This window comes from Saccopteryx bilineata, chromosome 2, assembly GCF_036850765.1.
Source record: "Saccopteryx bilineata isolate mSacBil1 chromosome 2, mSacBil1_pri_phased_curated, whole genome shotgun sequence".
NCBI classification, from domain to species: Eukaryota; Metazoa; Chordata; class Mammalia; order Chiroptera; family Emballonuridae; genus Saccopteryx; species Saccopteryx bilineata.
In genome coordinates, this window is record NC_089491.1 from 7,455,998 (window position 1) to 7,471,000 (window position 15,003).

Genomic DNA, 15,003 nt, shown 5'->3' on the forward strand with positions numbered 1-15,003 from the left:
GTTTTTAGTGCTTTTGTGGAGATCTCGGGGTATTCTGCCATGACTTTAATCCAGAACACCGGCAGAGTTGTAGTCTCGAACATATATATATTTTTTTAAATTTTTTAATTCATTTTCAGAGAGGAGAGAGAGAGGGAGAGAGAGAAACAGAGAGAGAGAAGGGGGGAGGAGCTGGAAGCATCAATTCCCATATGTGCTTGACCAGGCAAGCCCAGGGTTTTGAACCGGAGACCTCAGCATTTCCAGGTTGACGCTTTATCCATTGCGCCACCACAGGTCAGGCCACTCGAACATATTTTTAAGGCCGCCGTCATTTGCGATCTCCAGTAGTTGATCCTTTTCTTGCATAGAAACGCTGGATTCACCTGGTTTGTTGACAAACAGATCGCAGATCCATTCCTTGGCAATTCGTGGGTCTTTTGTGGTTGGGAAGTAGCGTTCAAACTCTTGTAAAAGCAAATACAGGTGACTGTGCACCAGCTGGGACAATGAAGGCTTGGGCTCAGTCTCTTCCAAAATTCCCGCAAATGTTTGAAACATGTCAAATATACCCGTTCACGCGTGCATCGTCCCCACAAATCCGGTTTGGCTTTAAATGCAGCTACTTTATCTGCCAACTTGAAGACAGTTGTCATTTTCCCCTGAAGTGACCAATTAAGTTCATTGAGGAGGTTAAATATGTCGCACAAGTAAGCGAGTTTTGCGACCCATTCTTCGTCACTGAAATGTGCTGCTAGCGGTGACTTTTTTTTTTTATAGATTAGGAAGTTCAGATTTGAGGGTCAGATATGGTTGCAAATGATAGTAGGAGTTTGACAAAGTGCCTTTTTTTTATTTTTTTTTATTTTATTTATTCATTTTAGAGAGGAGAGAGAGAAGGAGAGAGAGAGAGAGAGAGAGAGAAAGAGAGAAGAGAGAGAGACGGGGGAGAAGCTGGAAGCATCAACTCCCATATGTGCCTTGACCAGGCAAGCCCAGGGTTTCGAACCGGCGACCTCAGCATTTTCAGGTCGACGCTTTATCCACTGCGCCACCACAGGTCAGGCTAGCGGTGACTTTTTTTCTGAGAGAAATCTCTGCAGCGGCTCTCGTAATTCACTCTGGCCAGGGACCTCCCTCGGGATAACCATTTTATTTCTGTGTATAAGAGAAGGTGTCTGTGCTCCGCATTCATTTCCTCACAAAGCTGCTCGAACAGGCGCGAGTAAAGGGCGTGTGCTTTGATGTGATTAATAACTTGAACAACATCATTCAATATGCTGTTAAGTTCTGGTGGTATATTTTGGCTAGCCAGCATTTCCCTGTGAATGACACAATGCGTAGACTCACATTCAGGTACAACCTCCTTAATCTGAGTAGTTAAACCAGACATCCTTCCGGTCATGGCAGCAGCTCCATCTGTGCATATGCCGACACAAAAAGACCATTTCAGTTTTCCTGATATATAGTCATCCAGCGATTTAAATAGTTCTGCGGCTGTGGTTTTGGTTGGCAATGATAGTGCACATAACATATCCTCATGCACATCCTCTTGATAAAGATAGCGTTATCTTTATCAAGTAAACAAGTAGCATTGTCTTGTTGTCAATATCTGTAGATTCGTCAACCTGGAGAGCGTACCATGGTGATTTATTAATCCTTTCCAACAATCGTGATTCAATGTCCTCTGCTATTTCCTCAATGCGCCCTGTGACAGTGGTAGCCAAAAGAGGCATCTGTGCTATCTTTTTAACCGCAGCCTCTCCTAGAAGTTCACGACAAATGTCTATAGTGGCTGGAAGGATCAATTCTTCACCAATGGTGAATGGCTTCTTAGCCTTAGCAATACGATTAGCCACCAAGTATGATGCTCTCAGTGCACTCGCATTTATTGATGTAGTGGCCACCGGGAATTGTTTCTGTCCTTCTTGTTCATGCTTTTTTCTTTCGAAATACTCAGACTTGTCTTTTAAAGTAGGGTGCTTGGTCTCCAAGTGGCGAAGCAGTTCTGAAGGCTTCATTGCCTCACTACTTAGCCGGTCGCCACATATTATGCAGAGTGGCCTTGGTGCGCAATAATCACCAGTTGCGATAAATCCATACTTCAAGTAGGACTCCTGGTATTGTCTGTTAAATGAAGCCTTTTTCTTCGAGGTCATAGGTTCTTCTTCTGTCTCCTCACTGGCCCTTTTTCACTTTGCAAAAAAACTTTCGATGGAATTTTGTTTTTCACTCATTTTGCTAGTTTATGGGTTTAATTTTCATGGCAATGTATCACGTGACTGAGATAAGCGTCAAGAGTGAGTCTTAGATGGATTTGTAACAGAGGGAATCTGGTCATTTTTTAAAAATAAAACATCGTTCAAACTTAAATATAAATAAAACAGAAATAATGTAAGTTATTTATTCTTTCTCTGTGGACCTGTACCAAATGGCCCACGGACCGGGACCGGACCGCGGCCCGGTGGTTGGGGACCACTGGGTTAGAGCATCATCCTGATATGCCAAGGTTGAAGGTTTGATCCCCAGTCAAGGTACACATAAGATTCAACCAATGAATGAATAAGTGGAACAACAAATCAATGTTCTTCTTTCTTTCTCAAGTCAATTTAAAATATATCTACATATATATATATATTTTAAAATCAACATATTTGCTCTGCCCTGATAGCTTGATTAACTCAGGTTTTGTCCTGAAGTACAGAGGCTGCCGGATTGATCCCTGGTCAGGACAGATATAGAAACAGATTGATGTTTTTGTCTCTCTCTTTCTCTCTCTCCCTCTCTCCCCCTTCCTCTCTAAAATCAATAAAGAAACATTAAAAAAAAAATCTTTTTTTTTTTTTTTACACAGAGAGAGTCAGAGAGAGGGATAGATAGGGACAGACAGGAATGGAGAGAGATGAGAAGCATCAATCATTAGTTTTTTTGTTGCAACACCTTAGTTGTTCATTAATTGTTTTTTCATATGTGCCTTGACCGTGGGGCTACAGCAGACCAAGTAACCCCTTGCTCAAGCCAGCAACCTTTGGGTCCAAGCTGGTAAACTTTGCTCAAACCAGATGAGCCTGCGCTCAAGCTGGCGACCTCAGTGTCTCGAACCTGGATCCTCCGCATCCAGTCCGACGCTCTATCCTCTGTGCCACTGCCTGGTCAGGCAAAAAAATCACATTTCGCCCTCCTCCAACCAGCCTGGTCCTGAATTACCTGCGGTCCCTCACTCCTCCTGGCCCTTAACACCCTGGCCCATCAGTGCCCTTCGCACCCCACCTGGTGAGCGGCCACATCAGCCTCCAGCAGGGCATGCTTCTTCTGTAGGTTCTGGACATTTGTAAGATCTTTGCCGTAATCGTCAGAAGCCAAGTGGCCTTCCACTTCATATAACCACAGCTCAATATCCTCTACGTTGCGGTTAAACTGCTGCTGCTGGTTGGCCTCACGGAGCTTTATTCCTAGTCAGAGACAAACAGGTTTTCTATTGAACACTACCTTCTACCAATACGGGTGTGCAAAATCAGGCTTACAGTTGTGAATATGCAAGATAGTTTATTCTCCTGTTAACATTTATTAAGAATTATGTTAATTATTTGTATGATTTGTCTTTTAGGTAATGGCGGCAGGTAATGAAACCGACTCTTGCCCACCCTGTAGTGCTCACAGATGAGGGCACGGAAGGACCACACCTCAGACTGCAGTTACTGCTCCACCTCCAACACAAACATGAAGAAAACAAACTGCCACCTCTGCAGATACTGACTTGAAAGTTGTCTAGAAAGCATTCTAGCCTGACCTGTGGTGGCGCAGTGGTGGATAAAGCGTCAACCTGGAACGCCAAGGTCACTGTTTGAAACCCTGGGCTTGCCCGGTCAAGGCATATGTGAGAAGCACAGTTGGTGCTTCCTGCTTCTCCACCCCACCCCCGCCTCTCTCTCTGTCTAATAATCAAGAAATAAAATCTTTAAAAATAATGTATTCTAACCCTCACAAGATAAGGGCCCTTGAGCTTTATTAGGACTGAAAATTATTAAACGCCCTTGGCTCACAGCTGAACTTTTTTGACTTTTAGTGATTAGGTCCAGTTCAGTCAGGGCTGGTTGCCCAAACCACCCCCTTCCCACTCAGGTACCCCACCACCCGCATATACATTTACCAATGAGCAAAGTGCCACTAGCCCAAGGCAGTAACTCCCAAATGGAAATGAGCCCTAACACCCAGGACGTCCACCCCACTTTCCCGCGTGGTTTACATCGAGACACTTCACCAAAGAGAAAGGACCTGAACGTCAACTCCCTGAACATCCCTGTAGCAATCCAGCAAGTCATGTTCTCTTACCTTTCAGCTCTGTGGCCTCTAGAAGTTTTTTCCACAAACTGATGACCTCGTTCATTCGCGCCGCCACTTCTTCCTTGGCGTAGTGGTTGACGTCAATCAGCTTCTGCCCTGCTTTCTCCAGGGCATCGATACGGCTCTGGTTTGCTGAGAGCTCAGCCTCAAAAGCCTGATGCTTCTGGACTTTTCCCTGTAGGTTGGATGGGTCCTGCCAATAAAAGAACGGGCTCTATCTTAAAGCTGAGTACATGACTTTGCATTAGCTTTAGTCATCTTTATAAGGGGATGGCTAAAATGGTCAGCTTACATTAAGTAGGGTGGGTTTTAGAATTCTGTTTCTTTTTTTAAGCTACAATTTATTTGTGGAGCTGTGTTCAGCTCATGAACCAAGTGTTCCACGGCAATGCCAACAGTACATTACTTTATAGGCTTCATCTGTGGCAGTTTTCATCTTCTCGTTGACCCAACTCTTGAGTTCATCAGAATCACGGAAAAACTGTTGCAAGTGGAAGGAGTCCGCCAACTGGGCCCGGCGATACATGGCTCTCTCGTGCAGGGCATTGCGGCGGCTCAACAGCTGGAAGACAAGGGTCCTGTGAATCTCCAGTTCCTAGTGCCTCGGAGAGTTCTAGCACGAGAGCTACACTGCAACATCTGTCTGAGAAGGGACATCTGTGCAGGGAAAGGAAGGCACCCAAACTACCGGAACTTACGGCATCTCGGCGAGTAGCCACGTCTTCCATGGCATAGTGGTTGTTCTGAATCAGCTTGGTTGCAAATTCATCTAGCGCCTAGGAAGGAAGGAGAAGAGTTCTTCGCTGGTATGGGAAGTGTCCCACAGCTTGGCCTCCAGAGAAAAGTAAAAGTAATGGTTGAACAGGTCATGGAATACCCTAAACCTTCAAAGGTCACAGTTTTCAGACAATATTTACCCCTAAACCTCTGAGTTGTTGCCTGATGTTATCAGTCAGCTGTCACCAAGTCCTGCTGGCTCCACGCGGGGCTGGAGATGCCAGCTGCAGTGGGTCCAGCCAGTGACAGGTGCAGCTTAAAGTCTTCCTACAATCTGCTGCTAAGGGGAAAGATGCTCGCATGTTCTTTTATTCCTCTCTATTACTTCTTAACTGCTGATAGTAAAAGGTAAGTCTCAGCTCGCAGGCTTACGTCAGGAAAACGCTTTCGCTCTATAAAGTGCTGTCCCCTCAGGGATGGTGCGCCAGCACCCTGGGACTTTCAGCACCCACAGGGGTGTTCACACAGACCCCTCCCCAAGTCTGTTCAGAAGAAGACGGGACTCCGGGCTTAGCTCAAGGACCGTGTGACGACACTGACAACAGGAAGGGGCCTTACTGTGATCTTTTCCTCCTGGGCGCTGAGGGATTTCTCAAAGTCCTCGTGCTTCTTGAGAAGGGCTTCCACGCTGTCCAAGGAGTCCCCCAAGTCTTCGTTCAACAGGAAAGCCTGCCAACAGCACACAAAGTATTCAGAATAGCACCCTGTCCTGTTCGTCTCAGAAAGGCCGGAAAGCAAAGAACACTGGCCAAAACACAAATAGAAGGAGCCTGACCAGTGGTGGCGCAGTGGATAAAGCATCAACCTGGAACACTGAGGTTACTAGTTCAAAGCCCGGGGCTCGCCTGGTCAAGGCACATATGGGAATTGATGCTTTCTGCTTCTCAACCCCTCCCCCTCTCTTACTATCTCTCCCCCCTAAAATAAATAAATAAAATCTTTAAAAAAAATACAAATAGAAGAAAGGCAACTCCGTGGCTAAACTTCTGAGATCTTCTCTGGAAAGCTGCGAGCCCTTTTAGTTGATACAACGACAGCATGAAACCCTCCTTGTTCCACATTCTACGGATACTTTCTTCAAATAGCTTTTGTTGTTTCTATTGGTTTTAGCTGATGCACAGTGCATTTTAAGAAAAAAAAATCTCCTCCTTAATAAAAACATTCATGGCCCTGGCCAGTTGGCTCAGTGGTAGAGCGTCAACGGCATGTGGAAGTCCCAGGTTCGATTCCCGGTCAGGGCACACAGGGGAAGCACTCATCTGCTTCTCCTCCCTCTCCCATCTCCTTCTTTTCTATCTCTCTCTTCCCCTCTTGCAGCCAAGGCTCCACTGGAGTAGAGTTGGCCCGGGCGCTGAGGATGGCTCCATGGCCTCCGCCTCAGGCACTAGAATGGCTCTTGTTGCAACAGAGCAACGTCCAAGATGGGCAGAGCATTGCCCCCTGGTGGGTGTGCCGGGTGGATCCCGGTCAGGCATATGCGAGAGTCTGTCTGACTGCCTCCCTGCTTCTCACTTCAGAAAAATACAAAAACAAACAAAAAACATTCACAACATCACAGCTGTCTGAAAAATTGAGGCCTTTTCTGAGAGCCTGAGGAGACAGAGGCTGGTTCAGCCTCCCGTCGTCACTGTGTCTGGATCTGAAATGCTAATAATTTCCTATGCAAAATAAGCTAACCATCTGAGGTAGGAGGGGGGAGGGGAACGGAGAAGGGGGAGGGGGACGGGGAGAAAAATAACACAATCATTCACAGAAAGCATTTAGCAAAGGTCTTGGCCCCCTAATTTGTAATGATAATAAGCTATTAATACTTAAACCATAAAACAAGCAAACAAAACAAAACAAAACAGCTATCTGAGAAGTAAACCAAGAAGGAAGAAGGGCGTCCTGCTTCCTGAATCAGCCCAGTCTCCAAGCTCACACTCACCTCCTGCTTGCTCATCCAGTTGTCCACCTGCTCGGTGTCGCGGTAGAAGAGCTGTAGATCCATGCACTGCTCGTATTGCTGCCTGCGCAGCTCCCACAGCTCTAGCAGGGCGGCTCGCTCCTCCGAGAGGACAGTCAGCTGGGAGGAGAGCAAATGGCAGGGACACAGGTCAGTCCTGGGGGCGCACAGCTCAGTCCTGGGGGGCACAGGTCAGTCCTAGGGGGCACAGGTCAGTTCCAGGGGGGCACAGGTCAGTCCCGGGGGGCACAGAACTCAGTTCTGGGGCTCATGGCTCAGTCCTAGGGGGCACAGGTCAGTCCCGGGGGGCACAGAACTCAGTTCTGGGGTGCACAGCTCAGTCCTAGGTGGCACAGGTCAGTTCCAGGGGGGCACAGAGCTCAGTTCTGGGGCACAGGTCAGTTCCGGGGGGGCACAGGTCAGTCCCGGGGTGGCACAAGTCAATCCCAGGGGGCACACAGCTCAGTTCTGGGGGGCACAGGTCAGTCCCAGGGTGGCACAGCTTAGTCCTGAGGTGCACAGATCAGTCCCGGGGGGCGCACAGGTCAGTCCTGAAGCTCGAACAGAGGTGGCCCTGGAGTTTTTAATCCACATGCCCATCCCCAGAACCGTCTTCTGATTTGCAAAAGGGGAAGAGGCACATCCGTGTGTGCGTGCCGGCCAAGTCGTAAAAAAGCACCCGAGTCTGACCTGTGGTGGTGCAGTGGATAAAGCGTCGACCTGGAAATGCTGAGGTCGCCAGTTCGAAACCCTGGGCTTGCCTGGTCAAGGCACATATGGGAGTTGATGCTTCCAGCTCCTCCCCCCTTCTCTCTCTGTCTCTCCTCTCTCTCTCTCTGTCTCTCCCTCTCCTCTCTAAAATGAATAAATTTAAAAAAATAAAAAAATAAAATAAATAAAATAAAAAAAAGAATTAAAAAAAAAAAAAAAGAAAGCACCCGAATCCTGAGTAGCTTGTATGTTTATGCTAAATATAAGGGGATGGCCCTGTTTTAATTCATCTACAATTAATTTATTGTCACACTATCACAAATCATTTCCCAGTAAAAAGGTTAAGGAAATTCCTAGACAGAAGAAACAGGAAGTTAAGACTCATACTCTTTAAAAATAAAAGCTCGCAATGGCCAGGTGGCTCAGTGGTAGAGCATTGGCCTGGCGTGTAGGAGTCCCGGGTTCGATTTCCGGCCAGGGCACACAAGAGAGGCGCCCATCTGCTTCTCCACCCCTCCCCCTCTCCTTCCTCTCTCTCTCTCTCTCTCTCTCTCTCTCTCTCTCTCTCTCTCTTCCCCTCCCACAGCCAAGGCTCCACTGGAGCAAAGTTTGCCCAGGCGCTGAGGATGGCTCTGTGGCCTCTGCCTCTGGCGCTAGAATGGCTCTGATTGCGGCAGAGCGACGCCCCCAGATGGGCAGAGCATTGCCCCCTGGTGGGCGTGCCGGGTGGATCCAGGTCGGACGCATGCGGGAATCTGTCTGACTACCTCCCTGTTTCCAGCTTCAGAAAAATACAAAAAAAAATAATAATAAAATAAAAATAAAAGCTCAAAAAATAAAAATGGGGCAGTATAAATGGAGTAGGGACTCCCAGTTGAGAAATGTCAATTGCATGGGGACTCCATAAAATTCATGAATTCCCTAGGTGTAAATTTTAGGCTCCACAGTTCATGACAACAAAGTGTCTTTGAACTATCTCCTCTACATATAATATTTAAAAGTTACCAGTATCTAAAGTTCCTCAAGCAACTTGACACCCAAAGATACTTTGAAGTTAAATCTACCTATTAATTTGAAAACCATTTGTTTCCTCTTGGCTCCAACTACAAATGCAGGGCTCAATTTTCTGTGAAGTCTCCTTTAAGTAGGAAATACGTGACATATTTCCCAAATAAGTGAAACTTTCTTTCAGCGTGTTGCATACACATCTTTTTAAACGGAAAAGTTGCTCCTTAACTTCCAAGTGAATCCCTAAGTTTTCTCATGCCCCACGGTGAACGCCACGTCTGGTACGTAAAGATGGGTAACAGCTTTCCTGTATTTAGTAAAAGCACCTTCTCTCCTCTCTTACCTTCTCCCTCACTTCATCTGAGGCATAATGACCAGCAGCAAGGAGGGCCTGTCCAGATTCATCTGCAGATTTAAAGCTGTCTTCATGAGCATCAATTTCACCCTACAGGAAAAAAAAAGGCTCAGTTTATGCCCAGATCTTGCAAAACAAAAATAAGTTGTTGAATTTCTAATAATCATTACAAATCAGAGTATCACATCTAGAATGAGGAAGACGATCAAAGATAAGGCCAAGTGTCAGAATACCAGTCCAGGCAGCTGTCAAAAATTAGAGCACCCCTTATTAAGAATTCCTTTTCTGGCCCTGGCCAGGTAGCTCAGTGCCTAAAATGTCATCCTGGTTCACCAAGGTCTCAGGTTCGACTCCCACTCAGGGCACGTAGAAGAATCAATCAGTGAATGCACAACTAAAGGAAACTAAGTGGAACTAAGTGGAACAAAGAGTTGATGACTCTCTCTCAAATCAATGGAAAAATTAAAAACAAAAAACAAAACAAAAGGTCCTGGCCTGACCAGGCGGTGGCGCAGTGGATAGAGTGTCAGACTGGGATGCAAAGGACCCAAGGTCACCAACTTGAGTGCAGACTCATCTGGTTTGAGCAAAGCTCACCAGCTTGAGCCCAAGATCACTGGCTTGAGCAAGGGGTTACTCAGTGTGCTGCAGGCCCACGGTTAAGGCACAAATGAGAAAGCAATCAATGAACAACTAAAAAGCCACAAGGAAGAATTGATGTTTTTCATCTCTCTCCCTTCCTGTCTGTCTGTCCTTATCTGTCCCTCTCTTTGACTCTCTCTGTCTCTGCCACACACACACACACACACACACACACACACACACACACACAAAGGTTCTGGCCAGCTAGCTCAATAGTAGAGTGTCAGCCTGGTGTGTGGAAGTCCTGGGTTCAATTCCCGGCTAGGGCACACAGTAGTGCCCATCTGCTTCTCCACTCTTCCCCTTTCCTTCCTCTCTATCTCTTTCTTCTCTCCTCACCCTCCCTGCAGCCAAGGCTCCATTGGAGCAAAGTTTGCCCGGGCGCTGAGAATGGCTCCATGGCCTCTGCCTCAGGTGCTAGAATGGCTCCTACCGCAAAAGAGCAACACCCCACATGGGCAGAGCACCGCCCCCTGGTGGGCATGCCGGGTGGATTCGGTCAGGTGCATGTGGGAATCTGTCTCTCTGCTTTCCTGCTTCTCATGTCAGAAAAATACAAAAAACGAAACAAAAGACAAAAACAGTCCTTTTCCCACTGGCACTTCACGCCACCTCCGTCAAACTGTAAGTTGCCACATTCACAGGGTCTGAGTTCTATCTTCTGTCTCACTGGTTTATTTGTCTTTCTTGTGCCAAATGGATTTGTTTGCCATGACTTTGGTACCTGGTAGGGGAGGTACCCATGAACAAAGTTTGAGCCCCTCCCTCTAAGTGCAACAACAATGCATTATATGCCGAATCTTTACTTATGGAAGATCCTGAGGCCTCACCTTGTGCTCCTGATGCCTATCCAGAAGGGCTTCGGCTCCAGCCACGTCATTAGCGAGTTCATCTGCGTTGATGAGGGCTTTCATCTCCGTCACCCAGCTGGTGAGGTCCCGAAAGTCCGCAAGGAAGCGCTGAAGCCTAGAGAAAACCAAGGAGAAGCCCTTAGATGTTCCCAGCAGAGTTCCAGGATGGAAAACAGAGCTCTGAATTCCACGTTCTCAAGTCTAACAAACCATGCAAACCCCAGTCCTAGGAAACAGGGATTCTTTCCATCCTAAGGAAAGCAAGAGGAGGCTAAAGACAATCGTTTAAAATTTAAGCAGTCCATCACTGTAACTCCCCATCTTATACCTTATTTTCAATTTCTTTGTCATTTCCAAGTTCAACCCCTGATTAGTAAGTCAGAAGCATTCCTTCCCTTTCCAACCCTTGATTTACTCAATTTTAACAGGGTAATGCATACAGTGTTCACATTGCTAAAGATGACTGGTCATAACACAGTGATAAAAAAAAATGGAAGAGCCCTGGCCGGTTGGCTCAGCGGTACAGCGTCGGCCTAGCGTGCGGAGGACCCGGGTTCGATTCCCGGCCAGGGCACACAGGAGAAGCGCCCATTTGCTTCTCCACCCCTCCGCCGCGCTTTCCTCTCTGTCTCTCTCTTCCCCTCCCGCAGCCAAGGCTCCATTGGAGCAAAGATGGCCCGGGCACTGGGGATGGCTCCTTGGCCGCTGCCCCAGGTGCTAGAGTGGCTCTGGTCGCAACATGGCGACGCCCAGGATGGGCAGAGCATCGCCCCCTGGTGGGCAGAGCGTCGCCCCATGGTGGGCGTGCCGGGTGGATCCCGGTCGGGCGCATGCGGAAGTCTGTCTGACTGTCTTTCCCTGTTTCCAGCTTCAGAAAAATGAAAAAAAAAAAAAAAAAAAATGGAAGAAAGATACTTATGGGGTTATGAATGTGTACTCTCTTTCTGATAAAGCTGCCGGTCTCCAAACAAACTCAATGCAGGCAGGAAAAAGTGATCTGCATTTTCTTAGCAGAGGAAAGCTGCAGGGCACCCGGAAGCTCCCTCAGCACACGGACCTGCTCCTGAACCATGCCTCTTTCTCTTCCCTAAAACAAGCCCCACGATGCGGGCCACGGAGCGCTGGGAGGCTCTTTGTACCTGTACGAGTCATTGAGCCGCGCGTGTCTCTCGGCTGCCAAGGTGCGGATCTGCTCCCAGTTTGTGATCAGCTCCTCGCGCTTCACTTGAATCTGTGTGGCACTCAGTGGGTGGGTCTGCTGCAGGCGGTCAGCCTCGGCACACAGGGCTTTGACCTAGAGAGACTCTCCGTCAGACTGCCCTCCCGACCCCTGGCGACTTCCTACTCGGATCAGCTGCCTTCAAAGCTCACCTTGTCCTCCAGTGCGGCCAGATCTCGCTCCAAACCCTCATGCTTCCGAAGCAGGGCCTGGACACTGGCCAGGTCTCGGCCAAAATCATCAGAGGCCATTAACTGCTCCTTTTCCTTAATCCAGCTGATAGTCTCATCCACGTCCCTGTGGAATAGAGGCGCCAGTGAACCCAGGGGCAAGAAGCCTGTCTAGAACCGGAAACACCGCACTGGGCCAGCACCCAGTCAGCACATGCATACGCCTGACTCCTCCCAGTTAAGGCCTGCCCCCTGAAACCTCTTCCGCGGGGTACCTGTTGAAGCGCTGGACCTCGGCTGCCCCGAAGAGCTTCCCCTGTCTCTGCAGAGCCAGGCCCTTTAGCCGCTGCCAGGCTGCGTTCACCTCATCCTGCCTGGTCTTGATCAGCTCCTCCTCCGGGTGCTGCTCCTGAACAAGGAGGAGGGCAAGGAAGAGCCGTGGCCTGCTGCCCCGGGTGCCCCAACTAGTCCCCTGGGGGCAGCCCCGAGGAATCAGCATCAAACCATCATTCTGAAGAAACAGTGGTTTCTGTGCGGAATGCAGTGAAGCCTGTTCAAACAGAGCTGCTATTTCCCCTTCTATAGGAGGGGGCCTCTCTATGCCTTGGCGCCGGTGCAGACTAGGAAGCAGTATGTGCCTCAGCACCAGCCTTGTGGGTACCTTCCTCACTGCGCCGTCCCTGCCCGCCTGGTCAAACGTGCCATGCCAAGCATTCATGGGGCTGTCGGCATTCCTGCCCGTAAACACGGCTTTCAGAGTTTATTCCTGACTTTAAACTGGAGATATTTCTCTAAAATTATCCTTCCCCACCAACCATGTGTGGTGGGTTGTTTTTTTTTTGGCTTAGTTTTGTTTTGTTTTTTAATTATTTTTTTTTATTTATTCATTTTTGGGGGGGAAGAGAGAGAGAGAGAAAAGGGGGGAGGAGCAGTAAGCTTCAACTCCCATATGTGCCTTGACCGGGCAAGCCCAGGGTTTTGAACCGGCGACCTCAGTGTTCCAGGTTGACGCTTTTATCCACTGCACCACCACAGGTCAGGCTGGTTTAGTTTTAATAAATATAACATGCCAAACAATGAGAAGTATCTCAGGGTTCTGGGTCTGTCTGCAAGCCCCGGGGCTCGGCCTGACTGCTCCTCTGAGCACAGCCCTGGAGGGTGTTTCTAGGAATGCTGGCTCTCCATTTGCTTTGTCGCCGATTAGAAAGGGAGCAAGTACCAGCCCTGACACAGATGCGGACATTAAAATTTGTACCCCCCAAATCAAATTTTCTAAAAGGAAAATTGTCTAGCTCCTAGTGCTTGATGTCTTTCGCACATCTGGCCCCGGTGGTGAGAAGTGAGAGTCAGCGAGCAGCTTACAGGACCGCACACAGACAGAAGGGAGGGTGTCCACTCCTGTCCAGTGGCGCCGCAGCGGCCAGAAAAAGCCCACTCACTGAAAGGTCCCAGGCTTGTAAGGAAGCCCAGGAAAAGTCCAGGCATCGGTGGACACCTGCCAATTCAGGAAGCACACCCCGCCACACCCTCGCCTGAGAAACCCTGATGCCCAGTCTCAGCAGCCCAATAAAAGCTTTCCAAGCCCGTTTTGAACGTGGGTGGAGGAAACAGATCAGATGAACTCTGCCCTTCCTGCCCACGGCCAGAAGTTGAAAATCAGTCTCTGAGTTAGGAGAAGTCGGTATCGCTGCCTCACTTAGATCTGAACAAAACTTATTAGACACATCCACCAGAGCTCGCTCACTCAGAAATATTCTGAACACACCGGACAGTTTATACAGGATGCGTGAGCAGCACTCTATTTACCTGAATGAGTTTGGCAGCAAACTGATTCACTTCATTAACTCTTTCTTCATGGGCAGCCATATCTGTCTGAAACTCTTCAAACTTCTTCTGTAAAACCTCCACATGCTCTAGGTCCTGGCCGAGCTCCTCAGAAGTCACAATGGCTTCCTATTCAGGGACCATGAACAGATCGGAGTCACTGACCAACACTTGGTAACAACAGCCTCGGAACTGATGAAACAGGCACGCTGGGAATGGGCCGTGTTAGTAGCAGTGGGGGCAGTTTTCTGTACGGTTTGGGACTTCAGTTCCCCTCCTGGGTAGGACTTTGAGCTGATAGCACGTGGGTCCCAGAGACTCCAAGTTTCAGTTGCAGCCCAGAACCCACCGGAGGGCAGCAGGAGATAAGCCGTCCCACCGCCACTAACCCTGGCCCTCGAACGCAGATCGGGGAGTCTCCTCCCTTCCTTCCTGCAAGCCCTTCCTCTTGAAGCATACCTTGTCATTGATCCAGTCCATCACGTCCTCACACTCACGCAAGTACTGCACCAGCTTCTGGGCCTGCAGAAGTTTCACTCCTTTCTCCCGCATCTTCTCCAGCAGCAATTCCCACTGGCGGTGCAGCTCCAGGAGGCGGGTCTGGAGGCGAAAATGCAGCCCTACACTTTACCACCGTTTCTACAGGGCCTGGCTCTTCCGGGTTCAGATGTCCCACAGAGCTCTGAACAAGGCTTTTAAAAGGATAACCCACAAGCCGAGAGGAAGACAGAAAAGGAGAAGATGAGAAGCATCAACCCACAGTTGGTGGCATTTGTAGCTGTTCACTGAATGCTTCCCATACATGCCTTGACCAGGCGGCTCCAGCTGAGCCAGTAACCCCTTGCTCAAGCCAGTGACCTTGGGGGTCACGCCAGCAACCTTGGGTTTCAAGCCAGTGCATGGGGTCATGACTGTGATCCCATGCTCAAGCCAGTGATCCTGCACTCAAGCTGGATGAGCCCGCGCTCAAGAAGGCGCCCTCAGGGTCTCGAACCTGGGGCCTCAGCATCCCAGTCTGATGCTCTATCCACTGGGCCACCACCAGTCAGGCAGAAAGCTATAAATTTATCTGAGAACAGGAAAAAGTATACACTTCTCATAGTGGTTTGGTGGGTCTTAAAATACCTTTCATAAATATATTTATTCCAGCATACTTCGAGGGAATATTAATTATTAAA

General features: G+C 48.6%; 1 protein-coding gene across 10 annotated transcripts in view; it reads right to left on the reverse strand.

The window, feature by feature from the left end:
* The window catches only part of SPTAN1 (spectrin alpha, non-erythrocytic 1), a 79,617-nt gene that overhangs the window by 40,945 nt on the left and 23,669 nt on the right, over window positions 1–15,003 (reverse strand). For all 10 annotated transcript variants that reach the window (XM_066256033.1, XM_066256032.1, XM_066256035.1 and 7 more), the window contains 13 exons: window positions 14,285–14,425; window positions 13,808–13,954; window positions 12,277–12,410; window positions 11,984–12,128; window positions 11,752–11,906; window positions 10,592–10,727; window positions 9,108–9,209; window positions 7,028–7,165; window positions 5,659–5,769; window positions 5,022–5,099; window positions 4,730–4,885; window positions 4,312–4,516; window positions 3,250–3,431 (listed from right to left, as the gene is read on the reverse strand). In XM_066256033.1, coding sequence (XP_066112130.1) covers window positions 3,250–3,431; window positions 4,312–4,516; window positions 4,730–4,885; window positions 5,022–5,099; window positions 5,659–5,769; window positions 7,028–7,165; window positions 9,108–9,209; window positions 10,592–10,727; window positions 11,752–11,906; window positions 11,984–12,128; window positions 12,277–12,410; window positions 13,808–13,954; window positions 14,285–14,425 — 1,830 coding nt within the window. The remainder of the gene's footprint in view (window positions 1–3,249; window positions 3,432–4,311; window positions 4,517–4,729; window positions 4,886–5,021; window positions 5,100–5,658; window positions 5,770–7,027; window positions 7,166–9,107; window positions 9,210–10,591; window positions 10,728–11,751; window positions 11,907–11,983; window positions 12,129–12,276; window positions 12,411–13,807; window positions 13,955–14,284; window positions 14,426–15,003) is intronic.